Source organism: Zingiber officinale, chromosome 2B, assembly GCF_018446385.1.
Source record: "Zingiber officinale cultivar Zhangliang chromosome 2B, Zo_v1.1, whole genome shotgun sequence".
Lineage (NCBI taxonomy): Eukaryota > Viridiplantae > Streptophyta > Magnoliopsida > Zingiberales > Zingiberaceae > Zingiber > Zingiber officinale.
The window spans coordinates 19,548,649-19,571,613 of NC_055989.1; the positions used below are offsets into that span (position 1 = coordinate 19,548,649).

The following is a 22,965-nucleotide window of genomic DNA, read 5'->3' on the forward strand; positions in this document are numbered from 1 at the left end:
CATCAATGAAATTAAATGACAAAAAAGAGGAGATTTTCAATAATCATTTTGAAACCAAAATATCCATCAGGGAGATTTTTATTCACAAAACAAAAAAAAAATCAACAAACAAACAAACTCCTAGATAATTTCTTACAAATAATTTTTTACCTAACTTTTCAACCAAGCTCAAGGATCTATATATTCTAGGTACAATGAAACAAAACATATTTTCAATTTGAATATCTAGATTATCAAAAATAATAATAATCATCATTAAAAAAAACGGAAAGACTGATGTTACGATACTAATTATATATCTCGGAACAAAAAGAATAGTACGAGATGAAATCTTCATACTATTTTATTTCTTTGCTTACATAAAAGAAAGATGAGGGATTTCCATATCAAGTTGCATGAAAAACAAACCACAATCATCAAACCATTTATTAAAAAGAGAACATGTTCTCGTTCCACGGGCTGATCGTCGAAGGATTATTCAGATAGAGCAACATCTCATCCGACGGCGACGGTGCTCCCACGCCGCCGACAGCGTTGCTCCTCGTCTCCATCCCCATCGTTTGCTGCAGCATCAACTCCAGAGGATTTAGATGATCAACTGCTGCTGCTGAATGAGGCGGAGGCGGCAGCGGCGGCAGTGCTGCAGGGACGACGACCATGTTATCAATGTTGTTCCTCCTCTCAGCGCTCTCCGGGCGGCCGAGCACCATCCCCAGAGGATCAGCGGGATCCATCCCCGACTGCGGTTGAACCTCAGTGCCCAACGACCTCATCATCTCCTCCCTCTTGTCGTTCAATTCCTAAACATTATTATAGATGTGTCGTATGTAAATAAATATAGATGATGATATAGTAAGAGATAGAGTCGAGCAGCATGCCTGCAGCTTGCTATCCACCAGCACGACGAGGGCGATGGCGTCCTCGGGTATGATTTGATCGATGGTGGCGGGACTCCACATGGCGTTGAACATCATGGTCCGCAGCTCCATCTCCCTGTTCTCGCGGTGCTTCCGGCGGAGGGTTTCCTTGAACAGGGCCAGGCGCTGCTGGAGGAAGGCGACGTGGTCCACCATCTTCTTCTCGCGCTCGTAGTCAGGGACGCCCTTGAAGCGCAGGGCCACGCGGCGAGCTTCCTCGAGGGTCGACGGCCAGGTGGCGACCTCCTCGCCCGGGGTGTAGATGACCAGGCAGCACTCGACGTCGCACAGCACGCTCAGTTGCTCCACCTTCTTGATCAGACCCCGGCGGCGCTTCTTCAACGCCGACCGCCGGGCGCCGTCGTGGTCGATGAACGCCAACTTCACCTTCCTCCTCGCCATCTGTCGATCTCGGTACACCGAACCCACGGACTCTCCTCCAATATTTATAGCTGGGAGGCCGGAGGCAAGCCAATTGAAAAACACTAGTCAGGGGTATCTATCTAGAATTCTAGATATCAAATTTAATCCTGGCCGTTCGTTTACTAATGATTTAATGAAGATTCCTTTCATACAGATTAAATTAAAAAAATAGGGTAAAAATCAAAAGAGCCCCTTTATTTTTGGGAATCATCAATGGGGCCTCTGTTTTATGTATTCTCATTTTTTTTTTATCAAAACCACCTCGCTTCCACCTCTCCAAGCTCCCTTGTAAAATGACATATATAGCCGCCCTCAAGCTCTTTCTGCGGGCATTAAACCCTTAACCAATTGAGTTGTTATAGTAGCTAAATATAAATGTCATCATCGCTGTTATGATATGAATGTTAGATGTGCGAGTCGAATTCACATGATAGTAGTTATGAAATCATAATTTCTATAACATAAATGGTAGATGAATAAGGTTAAATCTGTGTCGTAGAGAGCTAGTGGGGTGAGGTACCTTTTTGATAAAAAAATAATAATAATAAAAAAAGGATGTCCTTGATAATTTAGAAAAAATTGGGTGCCTTTTGATTTTTTTTAAAAAATAAATATAAATGACAAAGTGGTATTTACTACTAGCTAAATTTGGTTTGGAAGCTTGTTTCCTATTTTGAAAATATTATTAAAAAAATTTAATGAAAATTCATCTCTTATACAAACAATGGTAAATTAGTATGATTTTTATATATACATATATATATATATTTAATGAATTTATTACGATTTTTTATTTTAATAATTTATTTGTATGGCATATTATTAATATGGGTATTACATTACGATCGATATTTTTTTAGTTTAATGATAAAATAAACCATATATTAATATATTAATTAAATAAGGTGTAAAAATTGGCAATGTGTTATATCTGTTGTAAAACCAAAACTATGTGCTTGCGATTTAATTTAGAAAGTATAATCATAATTTTGCAAAGAAGTAATTGATTTATGTAAAAAAAATGGAGAAAAATATGTAATTAATACAATTCACGTTTGAGAAGGTCTTATTTGCTATGATTATACGTAATTCCTAATATCAAATTAGAGAGTAGTTAAATTTATTAATGACTTTCGAGTTATATGTCGGCAAATATCAAGTTCTATATCACTTTGGTCGATTTCATACTAAATTTTGTATCATTTTTTCAAAATCAATTTCTCAATTGACAATGTTTGATGCTTATGTGGCGCCAAGTAAGCATCTTTGTTGTGAAGATGTACGATATTAGATGAATGTATTATATTTTTTAAAATATTTTGAACGTTAGATAATAGTTTAAATGAGACTGACCGCGTGGACAACGGATGACATATGGCAAGTCTTAGTTGGTTTGCCTTATTTGTCTAAGATTTTCTCAAAGGATAATTCTAATGAGTTGTGATTGAAGACATTTGTATTCTCAAATTTCCTTCAAATTTAATTATTTGACTTAGTTTTACACAGATTCTCTAAGATGTGTCCAAAATTTAGTGAAGTAAACTTGTTGCAAAATTAATTTCTCGATAACCATTTTTGATCGGGCATCTTTCCATTGTCGGGTCAACTTAATTCTCGACAAAATATTAGGTAATACAAATTTTGTCGTGTCGATTTGATTTGGAATTAATAGATTCGGTAAAAGGTAAAACAAAGAAGAAAATCTTATAGAATTGTAGTAGAGTGAATCTAATGAAAACCGACAAGTTGTGATCAAGCTCACATTCGGAAACTCTCTATAGTCAATATCTTTCTTTGTTCGCTTTTGAAACAATAATTAGGGTTTTCAACTTCATATCATCTAAATGCTTAATTTGTTTGGTTCAGTCGGCCTAATTTCAATAAAATTAACCTAGATTGGGACATGGTTAGATGGAGTTTACCGACATTGAGTTCAGACTAGCTAGCTCGAGTATGTATGTTTACGTTTGAGCGAGGATGAAATAGATTAGTTGTTTCAACTCGTCCCTTGATATTGAGCTTGAATTTCCGATTGATGACTCTTTTCTTGTTCAATTTTTATTGTGTATTCATAATTGAACAATATTATTTTTTTAAAAAAAAATCAATTAAATTGGGAATGATTAATTATAATTTTAGTACTCATTAATCATCTGAGTGATAAAACAACTTAAGAGGGAAGTTTTAATTGTAATTTTAAATAATAGAGCATTAATGCTAGTAGGAATTTATTAGGAATACTTAATTAATTAATTCAAACAATTACTATTTTAATTCTAAATAATAAAGCATTAATGTTAATAGGATTTTATTAGGAATATTTAATTAATTCAAACAATTAATGTTGAGGCGGATAATATTTTTTTATTCTCACTCCTCGGCTATAAAGTATGTACAAGAGTTCGTGAAGGAATTCATAGACGAGCGGTGAGAAAAGTAAAGTCGATGTTTATGGAGTAAGAAAGTGCTTGATACTCTTCCTTGGAGAGGATTCAAGTGCTAATGTTGAAGAGAATTCATTGTATTGTAGAGCATTTTTGTGGTATACCATATTATTATTATTATTTGTTGTGTATTTATCATGCTATATATTTCAATGGCACTTGAGTTTTTTTGCTATAAATATATAGAGAGAGTATAGAGTTTTATTATTTATGCACTTATGTGATTTTTCTTTTTCTCTTAACTAATAATATATTATTTGGAATAGGATTATTATTATTTTTTATCAATAAATGTAAATTCATTGTTATTGTTCGTGGACATGTCAAAATAATATTGTATTTTTCTCTTTGCAAATGAAATAATTTTATTGAAAAGATAAATTGAATGACTAAATTGAAATTTGTGAGATTTTAATATTTATTTCCTAAACATTTGATATATTTTTTTTTCCAAAGGATAGAATAAATTAAAAAAATATGCACTTTAATTTACCCATGCTAATACTTACTTAAAAATGGGAAATAAATGAACAAATTGTATTTTCATATCATTAAGTATATTTTTTTTGGCTAAAGCAGTTTGATATAGCATAAAATGACTTAAAATAATGCGATATGAGCATCATTTTGTCTCTTTTTATCTTTTGTTAGTGTTTCTAACCTTTGTTTATGATTTTAAGCCTTTGAGATCGATCATTTTTGCTTCACAAAGATATGAAGATAGTCAATGGATGATACTCGTCATAAACCATAAACCTATCGAGAAGAAGTCACCTCAAAGATCGATTTTGTGGTTAATCTCTAAGATGAGCGAGCCAAGAGTACTCATGAAGAACTAAGTGGTCGTCTCAAAGGCAAAGGATACACCTATGACCGTGATTTCCTTCATAGTCCGGTTGGCATGGAGCGATAGAGAATGCCACCAAAGGCAGCGAGAAAGCTTTGTCAATGTAGCTAGAAGAGATTGTGCATGGGATGTGAAGGTACTGCTCTCGAAGGTGGATTCTTTTGATGATAAGAAGATGCGATTGATCAAAGAGGCAAAGGGTTGTCCTAATACCTTGAATGCAACACTAAGAGTATCAATATTAGTTACCTTATATAAAGATTTTATCTTAAATTTTAGATAGGGTAATTAAAAATTTTTTATACTAGCTACCTTATCTATTTCTTAAATTTTATATTTATGAATAATAATTTTTTAAATTTAAAGAATTTTCATTTCCTAAATATTATAGAAGAGAGAGAAAATAGAGAAATTGATATATGGTATATTGAAAAGTAAATATTCAAATATAATAAAATAAAATTCTTATCTTAAATTATATATTTTAGATAAGAAAATGATTGTGAATATACTATCAAATGCTAATACTTTTTTACCGAGCTTCTAAAAATATAAATAAAAGCACCGACGCTTTTATTACCATCGGGACGGTAAACATTGCTAATAAATTCGAACAGAAAGAGTATGATGCTTATTCAAGTGTTGCAAACAAAAATACAATTAACTAATGATCACAACCTTATATCAGCTATTAACAATACAGCAATGTGTTTTCGTCTAAGGATTTAGTTCCCTTCGTTTTTATGTCCTTTATGAACATTGGCTTCGTGTTAGGGGACTTGGATCTGTTTACTCTGGTACAGCACGGTCAGCCGTCCAACATTCCCCTTCCTTAACCCTTGTAGCACTATGAGCTCGACTGTTTGTCGGTTAGGTTTTCATGGCGGGTGATTTTGTCTTTCGGTTAGGTTTTCATGGTGGGTGATTCTGTGATTCTATCTAAGAACAAACACGTATGAATTGCCAGTATGCCGTTGTTATTATGGGTGGTTAGGAGGGTGGTGAGGTTTCTGTCCTATGAGGAAGAATACTCAAAATGCATGAATTAGAATGACAGTCAGGGAAATCCCCGACGAGGCCACTCTGATGCTCAAGTCAACCTTTGACAAAGAAGGTCGTTCTGGAAATTAGGATTTGGAACATTATGCATGCATACCTTTGTTTATGAGAATCGACTACCTTTTATATCGTGACCACGTTTCCCAAAATAAATGACCATTATAACCCATTTATGTCGAGTAAATAGTTGTGTTTATGCTTTTCTCGCAATAATGATTGCATTAAACGAACAACAACTCGTTGTTTAATTCTTAACAACTGAGGTCGTTTCAACTTAGTTTGAGGAAACGGGAAACGTGAGCCACAAGAAGTCGGGAGTCAGGAGTCAAGAGTCAGAAGTCAGGAAGTAATTGGAGTCGAGAGTCTGGCGTAATGGGAGCCGGGAGTCGAGGAATAGGTGGGAGCCGACAGTGGCGTAGTTAGAATTATCATTCAGGAGGGGCAAATTCAAGCTGGCTAGGACACGATGTCGAGATCACTGTCAAGTCATGGTCAAGTCGAGACTTCGCTATGAGGCTACAGCCAAAACGAGACCTGTTAGCAACAATAGCAAAGCGACAATGATGGCACCGACAAGAAACGACTGCGGCATTGGCAACAATAGTGTGTGGCGACAACGTTGTGTGGTGACATCGACATGGTGACAATGGTAGCAATGTGCCGCGGAGAATTTTGAGGGCTAGATTAGAGTTTGGAAAAGAATAATAGGAGAATTAGAGGAGGAAGAAGAAAACATGAGAAAGAGGGGAAAAAAGGTTCAGAGAAAAATGTTAAGCGAGTTTTAGTTGGGATTTTTGCAAAAACGTCTAAAAAATTTTAAATTGATAACATGCCCATTTTAGTTGGACTTTTTTTAAAGTGTATTATTGTTTTTCTCCAAATTTCGAAAGAGATGCGGGTTCGACTGTATGGATTGTAGCATTATATAACCATGATCTCAGTTTGGTTTGTTGTGTACATGGGCAAGAAGAAAATCTCTAGTATATTTTTAATGAGATCCTCTCTTTAATTATTAACACGTCTTTTAAATGTTGAACATGCCGTGTTAGCCTTACCTTCCAATCCCAGAGAATACTTTTATCTACGAGGTTATATCAAATTAATATGATGTGACCTTTGGCAAAGAGGAACGATCGTCGTCTATTTCCAGCATAATGATTATTCCCTTCTTGTAATGTGAGCTTTATCAAATAGCTACTAATGTTGGTGCAAGGAGCACCATAATCGAACTTATATTTTGATGCTGTCAAAGGTTCAAGTTAAGTCTTATTATTATCTGATAAATTAATCAAGTGTGCAGGAAGCTCAACTTGAAAAGTCCTAGTAGGTCAGCTAGACTCAATACTAGATAAGAAAAGTCTTAGCAGATCGTGGAACCATGCAGGAAGTCCAATGGGTCAAGTAGACCTGACATCTGGCAGGTGGACTCAATAGGTTTGGAGGACCCGATATCGAGTCAAGTGGAAGTCCTGGTAACCGATTTAATACTAGGTAGTTAAGTTCGAATAGGTCTGAAAGACCCAATGTTTGACAGGTGAGTTGAAGTAAGCTACTAGTGGTAGTGCAGTGAGGTTGTGCCCCAATAGGACAAACCTTAGGTGTTGATCCAACTACAGAAACCAATGGAGGTTTCTAAGTTGAGATCAAGATAGTCATTACTGTCTCATTCATGCATAATATATTTGCACTGATCTTACTCTGTATGTTTATGTTCTAACTCTGTTTTGTAGGGTAATTATTGTTTATGTTACTAATATTATTTTGCATAAAATGAGGTTCCGTCGATGGAACAAATGTGTTCAATCGATGGATCAATGAAATATAAAAATAGTGAAATTTGAATCAGATTATCAAAGGAAAAAGTTATTCAGTCAATGGATAAAGTCTAATCAGTTGATGGAACAATGTGATCTCAAGGGTTGGCCAGATCAAATCTGAGCCAACAAGAAAAGCAAGGTTCAGTCGACAAAAAGATCTTGATCCGTCGAGGAAACAGTAAGATTTTCGAGATCAAACTGATCAGATCATAACAAACAAGGAAGGAATAGAGGATTAGTCAACATATAGAGTGATCAGTTGACGAATAGGTTCAATCAAAGGAACTTCTTATCAGTTTACAGAACGAGACCTATAAAAGAAGTCCTATAGCTCTGAGCCAAATAGAACTTCTACCTTCTAATTATCTGCTACGCTCATTCATTGCTCGTGCAAGCTACAATTACTACAACGCCAGGAAACTTCCAACAACCTACACTTCATCTTGTATTCATTTGTTGTCAATATACTTTATTTCACTTGCATATTGTACTCAATATAATATCATTTGATCATTTAGTGGATTGCCCAATGAAAATGATCGATGATCACAAACCTTGGAGTAGGTGTCGCCGAAGAATCCGAACCAAATAAAAATAAGCTTGTCTCTTGTCTTTCTATTTACTTTATTCCATTGTCACTCGAGTTTCTATGAAAGAAAAGAAAAGTTTTTAAAGCTACGAGATTCAACCCCCCCCTCTCTCTCTCTCATTCCTTCACGATCCAACAAATAATACTTCCCTACGCCTTCCCTAAACATGATCCAAGGGTTTCGATTGAACTCTACCTTGTATAAGTATAAGAGAAGGTCCCTCATCATTTTATTCAACTATGTTCTTGTGTCCGTCGAACTTCGTCTTTCCTCCCGCTTCAAGTTCCTTGCATTTTTATACCAGAGTAAGTTCTTAGCTATTTTCGCTATTTGAACGCTCTCTGATTTGCCTTTGGTTCTCTATTATCGCTTTACCTATGCTCTTTGTGATGGCAACAAGGTCTTCCTCCTTGTCCATCCCTTGGTACCACTCCACAGAGTCTAGCTTTAGTAGCGCCTCCTTAGTTCGCCTAAGGGCTACCTGCGGGATTTCGAATAACCATATCCTGATACTTCCTAATAGCTATGATCGACCCGATCATCCACCGCCAGTATGTGTCACCTTCTTTCGCAGTCACCTAATAAGTGGATTGCACTTTCTCGTTCATCCTTTATTCTCTGAAGTATCACAATATTTCTACATTCTTTTATCCCAATTAGGGCCTAACTTCTTCCGCATCTTGACTAGGATAGTTATTTTATTCCATTTATATCGCCTCTCTTTGAGTACTTACCTTTTTCATTATTTCTATTACCTCAAAAAGATAGAAGATGAAGTATTTTTCTTCTCCTCCCGGGCGGGTCATGGTCTGCTCAAGAACTTCCTCACTTCTTATAAAGGATGGAAATCTCAATTTTTCCTTGTTTGGCCTCCCGTTCTAGTGACTTGGTCGAGTCAGTGGCAACGAGATTTACCTACCCCTCCCTCTATAAAAGACAACCACTTGGTGTGAGGCTACTTCCGTGCTTTTGAGCAGCTTTAAGATATGAAGTTTGATAGCACCTCTTTCCTCAAGGAGGGATTGCTTCATATGTTTGGGTTGAGCCTCCTTCCAATTCCTTTTCTTCTTTTGGTATTATCTTAGCCCTTTTCTTGAATCTTGTTTTCTAACTACCAAAACTTATATTATTGTAGTTGCCACCATGCTAAAGACTGCCTTCAATAGTGCCCTCAGAATGAATGATGTTGAATTGGAGGTTGGGTTGCCAAGATTGTTGATCTGACCAGGACGGAGACCGCCTGCAGATGTCGTGCCTGCCCCAGCACTCGTCACAACAATTGCACCTCCCTTAGCTCCGATGGAAGCTACTCCAACAAACCCCGAAGGGAAAACCTCTTTGCCTGCAACCACTCTGCAAGAGGCGATTTCCACTCTTGCCAATTCCAGTCTAGTGTTATCCAGAGAGTCTGGGACCCCTCTTCTCATAACTTAAAAGAGGCGCCGCTCCCCTCAGTTTACTCACCCATCCTCTCCACCAAATCAGGTCACATCGTCTTCTCACTGCCAAACTTCTCGAGTTGAGGCTCTGCCATCATGTCCTACGATTCTAACGATACAACCCAGGCTTGCCCCTACCAGAGCCACCACAGGTGCCCATACCTCACTATCTGTGACTGCTATTGCCCTCGAGGCATCCACTTCGATGTCATTTCGACAGGGTAGATCTAGGTGCTAAAACCTCTCACCCTCCTACAGACCCTTTATCTCCCCCATACATGAGAGCACTGGCCCAAGCAAAGTAAGGGTCTCCCTGGGTCCTCAAGGCCCTGAGGATTTCCAGTGGGTGGTGACTTTTCCTGGTCCCATGGACAAGCGATGGGAAAATAGTGAGGCCGCAACTGAGAGCTTTTCTTACAGAAACCTTGTCGATAACCTACTGAACACCTACTGAACACTGGGGCTAGCTACATGTCTAGCTATTTTCAACCAACGACTGTCTGAGTGGTGGCAAGGTAGTCATGAGCTCCAAGCTTAGGTGGATGAATTGAAGGCTCAACTTATCATCTCCAAAGAAGAGGTTACTACGTCCTAGGGAAGGTTATCTCATCTGAAGGAGTTGGAGGAAAATCCTAACGTCGCTCTATCCAAAATTCATCAACTTCAATCAAACCATACTGAGGAAACAACGAATAAGTTACATGCCCAACATGATACAAGTCAACGACAAGTACATGTTGACACTCTCGAGACTCAAGTTAAAGAGTTGGAGTCGGGGAAGAAAGGAAATGAAGGAAGATAAAGAAACTGAAACTCCTGGTGGTAAAACAACAAGCCAAACTGGTGTCAGCGACAAAAGATGTCAACACTTCCAAGGAGGGGATGGAGGCTTGCCAAAAGAGACTTAATCTTCAAGAGGTGCAACTGGCTACCACTCGGGAAGAGGCAAAATCTAATAAAGTGTTGGTTGAGGATCATTTACGCGTGTTGGAATCGGTCGATATCGAAGCATAGACAACCCTGGCCAGAGTCGTAGGCAAACTGCGCGGAGCCCTAGAGTTTGCACATCAGGCGACACAAGCTGCTCAGGTAATAACAGAAAAGTAGCTCCTCGAGCTAAATACTGTCCAATCTGAAGCCAAAATTCATCAGATGGAATTTGCTACTTTAACGATCTCCCAAGTGGAACTGTAGACTACTACTCTCAAGGTTCAACATGACCAATCGACCCGCCTAAGTGTTAAGCTACAAGAGTATAGAGCCACTGAGGCTAAGAGTTGGTCTTTAAAGAAAAAGGAATTCTATGCCATGACCAGAACTAGCCTAGCGCTAATGGTACAACATGGGGTGGACAAAACCTTAAAGCATCCACAGGAATATGGTCATCTTCCTACCGACCAACCACTGCAACTTATCTAGTTTTCCAAAATCTCTGACAACATTCTCGAGGAGGGCATAGTCAACTTTACATAATTTTTACTTTTCGATATATCCAGTTTGTAACTAATCTTTTGCATGTATAGTTCATTGCAGGCTTCTCAATCCTCTTTTGAGTTGGTATTAAGAATTTTGGTGCTTCCTATTTCATTCAATCCTTTAGCTATCCACAATGAGATGAATTGCACTTTAGTCTAGATGCAAAATCCCGATATGCCTCAATGGACACCCTTTCTAGTATTGCATAAGGATCTTAAAGATGATTGCATCCAAGATAGAGAATAATAATAAGCTCGATCTCATGCTCCCGGGTACCAGTGGAGTTGGAGAGAGAATAAGGAGGATCTCAACCCCGACTATATCCGATTCGGAGGAGTTTGGGCCCTGAAAAGGCATGAATGATGCAATATATGCTCAATCCCTTAGGAATGGGTGAGGTAGATATCACAGCCGAAAGGATCTCAGCCTTGACTATGTCCGAGTTGGAAGAGTTTTGGGCCCTGAAAAAATACAATCGATACAATATATGTTTGACCCCTTAGGAAGGGGTGAGGTTGATATCGCAACCAAGAGGATCTTGACCCTGACTATATCCAAGTTGGGAGAGTTTTGGGTCTTGAAAAGGACATGGTCATTATGATATATGCTCGACCCCTTGGGAAGGGGTGAGGTTGATATCACAACTGAAAGGATCTAGACCCTAATTATGTCTGAGTTGGGGGAGTTTTTGATCCTAAAAAGGATGCAGGCGATATAATATATGCTCGACCCCTTAGGGAGAGGTGAGGTTGATATAGTAGTCGAGAGGATCTCGACCCTGACTATATCTGAGTTGGAGACTTTTAGGCCTTGAAAAGGACACAAGCGATATGATATATGTTTGACCCCTTAGGAAGGTATGAGATTGATATCGCAGCCGAGAGGATTTTGACCTTGACTATGTCCGAGTCGAGGAAGTTTTGGGCCCTGAAAAGGATACCGACGATACAATATATGTTCAACTCCTTATAAAGGGATGAGGTTGATATCACCACCAAGAGGATCTCGACCTTGATCATGTCTGAGATGGGAGAGTTTTGGTCCCTGAAAAAAATGCAAGTGATACGATATATGCTCGATCCTTTAGGAAGGGGTGAGGTTAAAGAGGATCTTGACCCCGACTATATCTGAGTTAGGAGAGTTTTAAGCCCTAAAAATGATGTGGCGATACTATATATGCTCGACCCCTTATGAAGGGTGAGGTTGATATTGCAGCCAAGAGGATCTCGACTCTGACTATGTTCAAGTCAGGGGAGTTCAGGGAATCAATTTGGAAAATGATGCTTTCATTTTTTTACTAATGAGTACACATTGTAGTTAAAGGAAATGACAAAAAAGACTAACTAAAACATACTGATTAAACGAATGAGGGTACTAAGCTGGCTTTTAAGAGTAGTATGACTTCAGATTGACATTCTAAGGTCAATCCAGTTTTTTTTTTCATGAGAATCTGTGAGGTATATGCCCTTGAGTTCATCTTCTCTACCACTTTGAACGATTCTTCCCATTGGGGCTCTAACTTGCCAACATCCCTAACCAGCTTTATTTTCTTCCAGATTAAATCTCTAATTTAAAACTACTAGGGTATTACACACTTGTTATAATTAAGATGCATCCTCTGGCGATATGCCATGAGTCGAGTAGCAGTTTTTGCCCTTGTTTTTAAAATCAGATCTAAGTCTAGAAGACGTAACTCGTCATTGTCTTGTCCATATGCACTTCTTCTAACAGATTCATCGCCAACTTCCACTAGCACTACCACCTCACCACCATAGACAAGATGAAACAAAGTCATTCAAGTGCTCTCTCGGGGGGTTGTCCAATAGGCCCATAGTATACTATATAACTCATCCACCCAGCTGACTCTAACATGATCTAACTTGACCTTCAACCCTTTAACTATCTCTCGATTAATAACTTTGATTTGTCTATTGCTCTACAAATAAGCTACCGAAGTGAAAGTCTGCTAAATTCCTAGACTCTCATACCATTCCTTTAGTTGTCGACCCTGAAATTGTCGACCATTATTAGAAACTAGCATGTTAGGTAAACCAAATCGACAAATAATATTTTTCCATAAGAATTTCATAACCTCCTGCTCCATTATACGAGTTAGAGGGTACAACTTCCATCCAAGAAAAGTAATCAATGACCACCAATAGGAACTTCTTTTGTTGTCTACCAATGGGGAAAGAACCTACGATATCCATACCTCACTAATCAAAGGGGCAGACCATTGTGGAAGTTTTCAAGAACTCTGTGGGGGTGAGGAAATAGATTTTGATGTTTTTGGCAATGAGGAAAAGCAGAACAAACCGAGTTGTGTCCACCTACAGGGTTGGCTAGAAATACCCTACAAGCAATGCTTTTGTGCCAATGTTTTTCCTCCTGCATGATTACCGCAAATGCCTTCGTGAATCTCCCACATGATATAATCAACATCTTCTTGACCCAAGTATTTAAGAAGGGGTCGGAAAAAAGACTGTTTATACAATGTGCCCCCAATAAGAGTGAATCAAGGCACCCTCATTTTAATCAATCGGACCTATGCCGAATCAGTAGGGAGAATTCCTTGCTCTAGATAAGCCCTGATGGGTGTCCTCCAATTAGGTGACATATCGAGACTTGTGATTTGGCTTGCCTAAGAGACTAACAATACTTGGGATATGCAGTCTTCAGTTCTCTAGCTTGACAATGCGCTGGCTAACTTAGCTAGCTTGTCTACCTTTTGATTTTCTATTGTAGATATTTTCTGAAGATTAATCTCCTGGAATTGTGCTTGGAGATTTTCAAAAGCCTTGGCATAACCTTGCAGTTTTTTGTATGTATTCCGGGTTAGTTTTGATGTAATCAACTAGGTTAAGTTAGGTTCTGCGTATTTGATGTCTTGTGTCTAAGTGTGTAGCGACTTAGGAATATAGGAAGTCAAGCGGAAGTTGCAGTGAGTGAGAAGGATGACACTAGAAGTAAGTCGATGAGCTTGATGCATCTGAAGGATGAAGAGTTACAGAAGAGTACACCAGTAGACGAGAAGGACGAGCGCAACACTTCTAAGGGACGAGAAGTCGGGAAAGAAGTCTATAAAAGAAGGCCGGAGTTGGGTTCAGGTGAGCTCGACTCTGGATGGTCGGAGAATCATCCAAGTGACTGGAGCAATAGTCAAACAAGTCAACACAATGTTGACTTGTCTAGGTACTCGGACTAGTCTAGGCGCCCAAACCAGCTTGGGCCAGCAGTGGTGTCCTTTCAGAGACGTTGCACCGAGGATACAATTTGGTTCCACATCAGCAACATTCTAGCTGCCCAGATCGGTCCAGGCGTCCATACATGGATAAGAGACTTATCACGAAGACATTGTGGAGTGGATAAGCAGCCACAGTGAAGGCACCCAGACTTGGTCTAGGCGTCCGGAACCCACCACGACATCAACGGCTATATTTCAACTAGTGAGCTATAAATGAAGCCCTGGTTCTCTTTATTCGATACAACACTGGTTTACAAACTCTTTACTTTCCATTCTTTCATTTTTGTTTTGTAATTCTATCTTGTCATTGTCTGTAAGAGGCTACTCTGCCTTTATCGAAGGAGAACTTCTGGTGAGCTGATATTTGCCTTGAATTAACAATCTCTCCTGTTGTAATCAAGTAAAAGTTCTGTACCTCTTCTTTATTTTAGCTTATGTTTAATTATTTCTTGTTCAACTAACTTGTGTTTATCTTTATTTAGAAAGAAAGAAAAAGAAAGTGTTAATTTGATTAGCAGGGCTATTCATCCATCCCCCCTCTTTTAGCCAGCCTCATCGAGACCTACAATTGGTATTAGAGCGAGAACATATTAGAAGGACTAACCGTCATCTAAAGTACAAATGGCTGGAGCGAGCATTCATCCACCAATTTTCAAGGGGGACTTCACGATCTAGAAAAAAAAAATGAAGGTATTCATTAAAATGGACTTCAATATATTACTTAAAATTAAATATGATTTTATGGCACCTAGAAATTAGTAAGGAGCCAAAAAAGAGGAATAATTTTGGAGAAAGGAGCAAGCTGACTCTGTGGCAAATGGTAAAGTAGAGTTCCATCTACTAAATGTTCTGCCACCACAAGAAGTCAACTGGATCGGCGCCTACAACTCCACCAAGAAACTCTGGTAGAAATTCCTAGAGCCACACGAAGGGACATCGGAGGCTAAGCTAGCAAGACGAGACTTGCTCAGAAATTAGCTGACAAACCTCCAAATGAAAGAAGGAGAAACAATAGCTCAATTGCATGGAAAGATTAAGGAGCTTATCACCAGACTGGCAAACCTCGAACAATTGGTAACGAATTGGGTCTCAATTCGATATACTCTTAATGTCTTCCCTAGAACTCAAAAGTGGACATCAATAGTAGATGACTACTATATATCAAAGAATTTGGAGGTAAGTTAGAAGAACTATTTTCAACTTTAGAATTACACGAATCTATACGTGCAAGTATGAGGAAAGAAAAGAACCTAAGCCAAAATTTAGGGATGAAAGCTAGAAAAGACGAATTGGAGTCTGACACATCATAAATTATTCTCCTATTCCAATTTTAGAACCTATAAAGGACTTAACTGGTATTTACAAAACCATAGGGGTAAAATTATAAAAGTGGAAAGAAAATATATCCCATGAATTTTTTTGATAAATTTAGTAGGTAGAAACTTATTTCGGATTCCTAAATTAAGTTTAGTCTAAATTAAATTAATTTTTATACATGCATTAAATTTAATATGCTTTAGTTTTTAAATTTGTTTATCAAATTAATTATTTCACATGCCTTCTTTTAAATTTTTGTGTTGATTTTTTGCGCAAAATAAAGAGATTATCTACTTACAGAAATATTTTTAATTTTTTTGTTATATTTATTTTTAAAATTCTTCTTTCAAAATATGAGTTTTGATAATTAAAAATATTTTAAAATTTGTTTTTTCAAAAAATTAATTTTTATCATGAGTTATGTTTTTTTGTTAGAGTAAAATTTTTTAGAATTTTTCAACAATTATCTATTTTTTTTTATAAATTTTTGATAAAAAATGTAATTTAAAATTTAAAATTTTTTGGAAATTAATTTTGGAAATTTTGATTTTACGGGAAGTTACTGTTGTATTTTGGATGGTGAAAAAAATTAGCAAAATTGTTAGGGCTTGAAAACTATTTTTAATTATTGATTTTAAAAATAATATTATCTGAGTAAAAATATTTATTATCATTACATTGTAAATATTTTATAGGTGAAAATTTTTATCCTAATCTAATTACTTTTGTTTGACTTTAACAAAAATTTTCAAGAATTTTTTAAATAAAAAAATAATTTTTAATTTGTTTTTGTCAAAATAGAGAATTAATTGATAAAATTAGTATTTTTAAAAAAAATGCTAAAAAAGATAGATTATTGACAATTTTTTTTATATTTTTCTAACTATTTTTTGATTTTTCCCTAACACATTTTTTTTTTTTTGATATGATCAAAGGGGTAGAAAATTATGATTATCTGATTGGAGTTGATTGCAATATTACCAATTTTATTGTTTAGTTTAACCCTAACTTAACTTGGGCTGATACACATCAAAAAGGGAAAGATTGTAAGTACCCCAGGTTAGTTTTGATGTGATCAACCAACTTAAATTAGATTCTGCATATTTGATGTTTTGTGTCTAAGTGTACAGAAACTTAGGAACATAGAAAGTCGAGCGAAAAACCTAGCGATTGAGAAGGATGACATGGGAAGCAAGTCAATGGACTCAATACATCCAAGGGACGAAGAGCTACGAAAGAGTACACCAGCCGACGAGAAGGATGCACATGGCTCTTCCGAAGGACGAGAAGCCGGGAAGGAAGTCTGCTCGAGGAGAAGACTAGAGTTGGGTTCCAATGAGCTTAACTCTGGATGATCGGCGAATCACCCAAGTGATCGAAGCAGTAGCAGGATAAGTCAACATAAAGTTGACTTATCCATGTGCTTGGACCAAGTCCAGGCACCCGGAGGCACCCGGAGGCACCCTTTCGGAGACGTTGTAACGGGGATAGAATTTAGGTCCATGTCAGCAATATTCCAAGCGCCCGGGCTAGTCCAGGTGCCCTGGCATGGATAAGAGACTTATCATGAAGCCGTTATAGAGCTATTACGGAGTGGATAAGGCGCCATAGTGGAGGATCCCGAAACCCGCCACATCATCAATGATTATATTTTGACTAATGAGCTATAAATAGAGATCTGGTCATCTTCATTCGATACAACACTGGTTTACGAACTTTGTACTTTCCATTCTTTCATTCTGCTTTGTAATTCTAAACTGTCATCGTTTGTAAGAGGCTACTCAACCTTCATCAAAGGAGAACTTCCAGTGAGCTGATATTTTCCTTCGATTAACAAGCTCCGTAATTGTAATCAAATAAAAGTTCTATTCCTCTTCTTTTATTTTAGATTATGTTTAATTATTTATTCCCCTTTCTCCTCTAGCGACCTTACCAGGACCTACACCTTTCACTTCTAATATCAAAATTCCTAGATATTTGCTGAGCCACTAACTGGTAATCCAAGTGGACCATACTCGAGAAGCTTTGACTTGTTTTGCAACATGAAGTCCCGACAATAAAGTTTCATACTCGACTTCATTATTGGAGGCTCAGAAATCTAATCGGATGGAAAGAGATGTAGGATCGTTGGCTAGAGGGGGTGAATAGCATTCGTGACTTTTCACTTTTCAGAAAATGTTTTGAATTACAAATGAAGTGGAAAGAATGAGGAATAGAAAAGATACACAATGCGAACACGGCCAAGTTTTACTTGGTTCAGAGTCAACTCCTATTCGAAGGCCTATATGTGAGAGTGTTTTCATTAGGCAACCACTAATCAATCAAAAAGTTACAAAAACAATTACAATTGTATATAAGTAACTTCAATAATAAAAGAAAATGCCGACGACTAAGAGGAAGAGATCTTCAGCGTAGTTGTCGTTGGAGCAACTTTCAGGCGTCGTAGAGACCTTTTTCGAGCAGCGCGCAGGAGCGGAAGTTATTTTTATATGATGTGTTTAAGCTGCTAGTCGAACCTGTTTTTATAGCCCACTATGGGCGCCTGGATCCCCTCCCGGGCACCCCCACAAGGATGATGTGGTAGTGCCTCATCAAAACTTCATCTGACAAAACTGATCCATCTCCCGGGCTCTTGGACCGATCCGGGTGCCTAGAATAGTGACGTGGGTCAACCAATCGAAGCATGCCACCGTAGGAAGAAGATTGTTTTTGGCTGGTCCGGACGTCTGGAGCAACTTTGGGCGCTTGGACTATCTGGCTACCTGGCCAGGCACCCACCTAGGGCGCTCCCTCATTGCAACTTGTCCGAGCACTCGGAGTATGTCCGAGCACTCGGAGTATGTCCGAGCACCTGAACAAACTCTGGGCGCCTAGAGCCTTATTTTCTAGCCAACTTTTACTTTCAACTACTTGCACCACAGAGTTAGAAAGATAAGCAATAATATGTAAAGTAAAGTGGTTTTCGACAGTCTACAGACTGTCCGGACTTGACTTTGAGTTTTGCTAAAACTCTAGGTCGGACAGATGCCTACTGTTCCTTCTTCAGGGAGAGCGTCATCACCTACTCCTCTCAAGAGAGATTACCTTTTGCTAGACTGATCCTTCAGACCATCTTGAGTTTTTCTCAACATCCGAGACGTTGGAATTTTCACCTAGTGTCCTCGACCCTAGGATTTCCTGCATAGTGTCTGCGATCCCCAGAACTTTCACCTAGTGTCCTCGACCCTAGGACTTGCCAAGTCTTTGCCCAATCCCATGGACTAAGACTTCATTGCCTAACCGCAGGTAGGACTTTCCACCTTTTGCCTAGCTTCAACTAGGACTTTCACTTTGCCTAAGATCACTTAGGACTTTCCTAGACACTTAGTTCAACTCATTAGATCACAACATAGCTTAACTTTGAACCTTTGCTGATATTAAAATATAAGTTTGATTAGCTAGTGCTTCCAACACCAACAAGTGATAGTGCTTCTTCATGAGGAGATATCAATAGAACCCCCACTCTGCTACTCTGATGATTGGAAGAATCATCCACATAAATTCTCCAAGTGCCTTCAATCATTTACCCTGGTACCTCTGTAAGAAAATTGGCGAAGGCTTGAGCCTTGATAGTAGTCCTTGGTTGGTATTGGATGTCATATTCACTTAATTTAGTAGTCCATTTAATCTATCATCCGAGGCCTCTACGTTGGTAAGTACTCACCCAAAGAAACTATTCATAAGGATAGCAATTGGGTGAGCTAAAAAGTATGATCTTAGCTTACGAGCGGCTAAGGTAAGCCCCCATGTCATCTTCTCTAGATTGGTGTACCTGCTCTCCAAATGCCCAAAAAAGTAGATGGGTTATTGTACCCTATCCTCTTGTCTTACCAAGACCATGGTGACTGCTCCCTCATAGATCGACAGATATACCCACAACATTTCTCCTAATACCATCTTTAAAAGTAGAGGTTTAACTCGATGAATGCTTCATCACATTTATCATTTCATTCAAACTTAACCGCTTTTCTTAATATCTTGAAGAAGGGTAGACTTCAGCCAGCTGAGTGGGATATGAATCGGGACAATGCCATGATACAACCCACCAACCGTTATGCTTATATAAGATTTAGGGGGGGCAGCATATTCTAGAGAGCCTAAACTTTCTTTGGTTGGCCTCAATTGCCCGTTCAATGATGATATACTCTAGAAAATATTAGGATCTAGAGTGTTAAACACGCAGAAAGTGCAGCGGGAAAAACCAACTAGATCCTTTCAAAAGATCTATACGAAGGAGAAAGACATATACTGAGTTTGTTAAAAGAGAGTTATACCTTTGTTGCATAAACACGAACTCACAATATCAAGGATCTCAACAAGATTACGTGTCTGTGCTTCTTTTGGAATCCATACGAACAAGCCTTCCATTTATCTCACGAATTCACGAAGTGGAGAAAAAAACCAACAAAGGTTGTGCTAGCTGTTGGTGCAATCAACTTCTAGGGTTTTGATATTTAACAACGTACCTAAGTCTCGTCAGTTTGACTAAGAGTTAATCCAAATAAGATTTAATGTTTGGAAGATAAGTTTAGTCAGGGCTAGATGACTAGCAAAAGTCCTAACTTAATTAGGCAAGGGTAAGTCCTAGTGAGTGAAGTTAGGCAGTGGAAATCCTAGGGGGAGGTAACCTTACATGGTGGAAGTCCTAGTGAGTGAAGCTAGACCCTAGTGAGTGAAGTTAGATGGTGAAAATCCTAGGGGGAGGTAACCTTAGGTGGTGGAAGTCCTAATGAGTGAAGCTAAGCAGTGGAAATCATAGGAGGAGGTAACCCTAGGTAATGGTAAAGTCTTGGATGATATCCAAGCATGAAGCCTAGTAGGTCGGGTAGACTTACAGGAGTGCGGCTTGATCCAAAGGGATTGACCCTTAGGTGGTAGACTTGGAGGAGGGACCTCCAAGCAAAAGGTAAACTTGGTAGGTCAGGTAGACTTATAGATATAGGCTAGGTTACTTGTTTGTGTTTGTATGGTTGTTTTGCAGGAACCTGGAGCTAAAAGCAAAACAAAGAGAAGACAAACACAAATGGATGAACCAAACTTGACTCGAGTCGAACCAGGCCCAAATCGATTCAATAGACCGAACCAATGGTTTGGTAGACCGACTGACTTGGTCCAAATTGCTGAGTTGTGAAAGGTTGATATGGAAGATGAAGTGGTAAAATATCTGGTTTATCTTTATGATTTGGATGAGGATAAGAATAAGTCAAATGAAGTGTATAGAGATAAGACTTGATCCATATATTGCTTTATCTATATATGCTTCATCTAGATATAACTTCATCCAAATAAGAGTTGATCCAATTCTATAAAAGGAGATGAAGGCTCTACATTCAACACATCACTTCTTCTACTATTCATATTTCGTGTGCTCAAAAGGAAGGCTACAACGTGAAGTTTTGCTACCAGGGAAGCTCTAAGAAGGGGTGTGCTACGCTCAGGACTTCCGGATCGGCTCAGTAAAGTTTTTGTTTGTATTTCTTTTATTACAAGCTGTATTTACTTTATCATTCTTTTATGCTTGTATTTAATAAACTGTAAGATAGGTTCTCCACCTCTGGAAAGGAGACCACTAGTGGACTCGCGCTCGAATGCGTAGGCCTTGGACGTACTGACCCTGGGGGATTGGAAACCAAGTAAATACCGTGAGTATTATTTTTCCCATACTTTATTTTATATTCCGCTGCTACTAATGACTTTGATAGAAAGAATGGATTAAATCAAAAAGAAAGCAACAAGTCAAGATTCACCCCCCCCTCTCTCGACCTCACCGATCCTACAATTAGTATCAGAGTAGGAGGCTCTGATTGGACTAACCGCCAACGGAGCAAGCATACAACGAATTGAGGGGGAGAAGGGTAAAAAGGTAATTTTATTTAATATCAAATTTTAAATTACATATTATATGCTTCAAGTGCAGGGAAAAGAGGGCACTATAAAAATAAGTGTCCTACTCGTAAGAATCGAATGACACCACCGGTGGCAAAGGACGAATCAATGCCCGGAGTTCAGAGGAGCACAGATCACATCAAATGTTTCAAGTGCCAGGAGTTCGGACACTACAAGAATTACTGCTCGACAAGGAAAATTATGAAAAATGTTAGTAATTTTATATTTTATGCAAATCTGATGTTTTTCAATCGTAATACATTCGAAAATATGTCAATAAATTTTCATAAAAATATTGTTCCTGAAACTACCTCAATCCATGACAATTTAAAGAATAATTTTTGTAATAAATTAGATAATATTGTGCATGATAAATTAAATTTAAAATTTTTGAATAATTATAATTCAAAATTTAATTTAATTAATAAAAATATTCACGTGAAAAATTTAAATTCCTATAATTGTGATAATTCAAAATTAAATTTAATTAATAAAAATATTAATATTGAAAATTCAAATCTAATTAATAAAGATAATTCTAGAAATAATTTGACTAATTTAAATATTAATAAATGATCAAGGTAAAATTAATTTAAATAATGATCGAGATAAACTTAATAACTTAAATTCGAAATCTAAAATTTGTAATCCTAAAAATTCAAAATTAAATCTTCAAAATTCAGAAATAATTAAAATTATTAAAAACTCAAGTCAAGAAAATGACCAAGTTAATATCGATGAAATTGATAAAATACTTAATAAAATATTTAATTCAACAAATCAAAAGAAACATTAAAAAAAATCAATAAAAAAAATCAAATCTAAGTAACAAAATTAATTCAAATTTAATTATAAATTCAAGAATGATGAAGATAATTCTAGAAAATTTTAAATAATTTAATTAATAATCAAGATAAATATAACCTACTAAATATTAATAATTCAACCAACCAAGATAAAATTTTAATTAATTCAAATCCTAATCTTAAAAATTTTAATAACTTGGAATTAAATTATAAATTTATTAATCAAGATAATCTTAAAAATAATTTGATCAACTCTAGTCCTAAAAATTTTAGAAGATAAAAAACCTCAAATCTTAACAACATGAATTCTGTTATTGATCGTAATTTTTTAAATGATAGTTCTAGGAATTTAATAAATAATTCTGAAAATAAATCTGAAAATAATAATTCTAAAAATTAAATTATTAACTCTGAGAGTTTAATTAATAAATCTAAAAATTTAGATAAATTAATTAATAAAAATATTAAAAATTTAAAAATAATAAAAAGATAAATTCAAATTTTAAACATAAAAAATTAGAAATATTTAGTCAAAAAAAGATCAAATTAATCTAGAACTAGATAAGATTACACGAAATTTTAATAAACTTTTTAATCTATTTGATCAAGATAATTCAAATTCTAACTTAATTAACATTTCAACTAATTAGAATTAAATATT

At 37.1% G+C, this 22,965-nt stretch overlaps 1 protein-coding gene across 1 annotated transcript; it reads right to left on the minus strand.

The window, feature by feature from the left end:
• Positions 1-428: 428 nt before the first annotated feature.
• Positions 429-1,319, minus strand: LOC122048187 (agamous-like MADS-box protein AGL80). The gene is made up of 2 exons (XM_042609781.1): positions 879-1,319; positions 429-800 (listed from the first exon to the last, which is right to left on the minus strand). Exons 1-2 carry the CDS (start codon positions 1,317-1,319, stop codon positions 429-431), a joined length of 813 nt encoding a protein of 270 aa, XP_042465715.1.
• Positions 1,320-22,965: the final 21,646 nt, after the last annotated feature.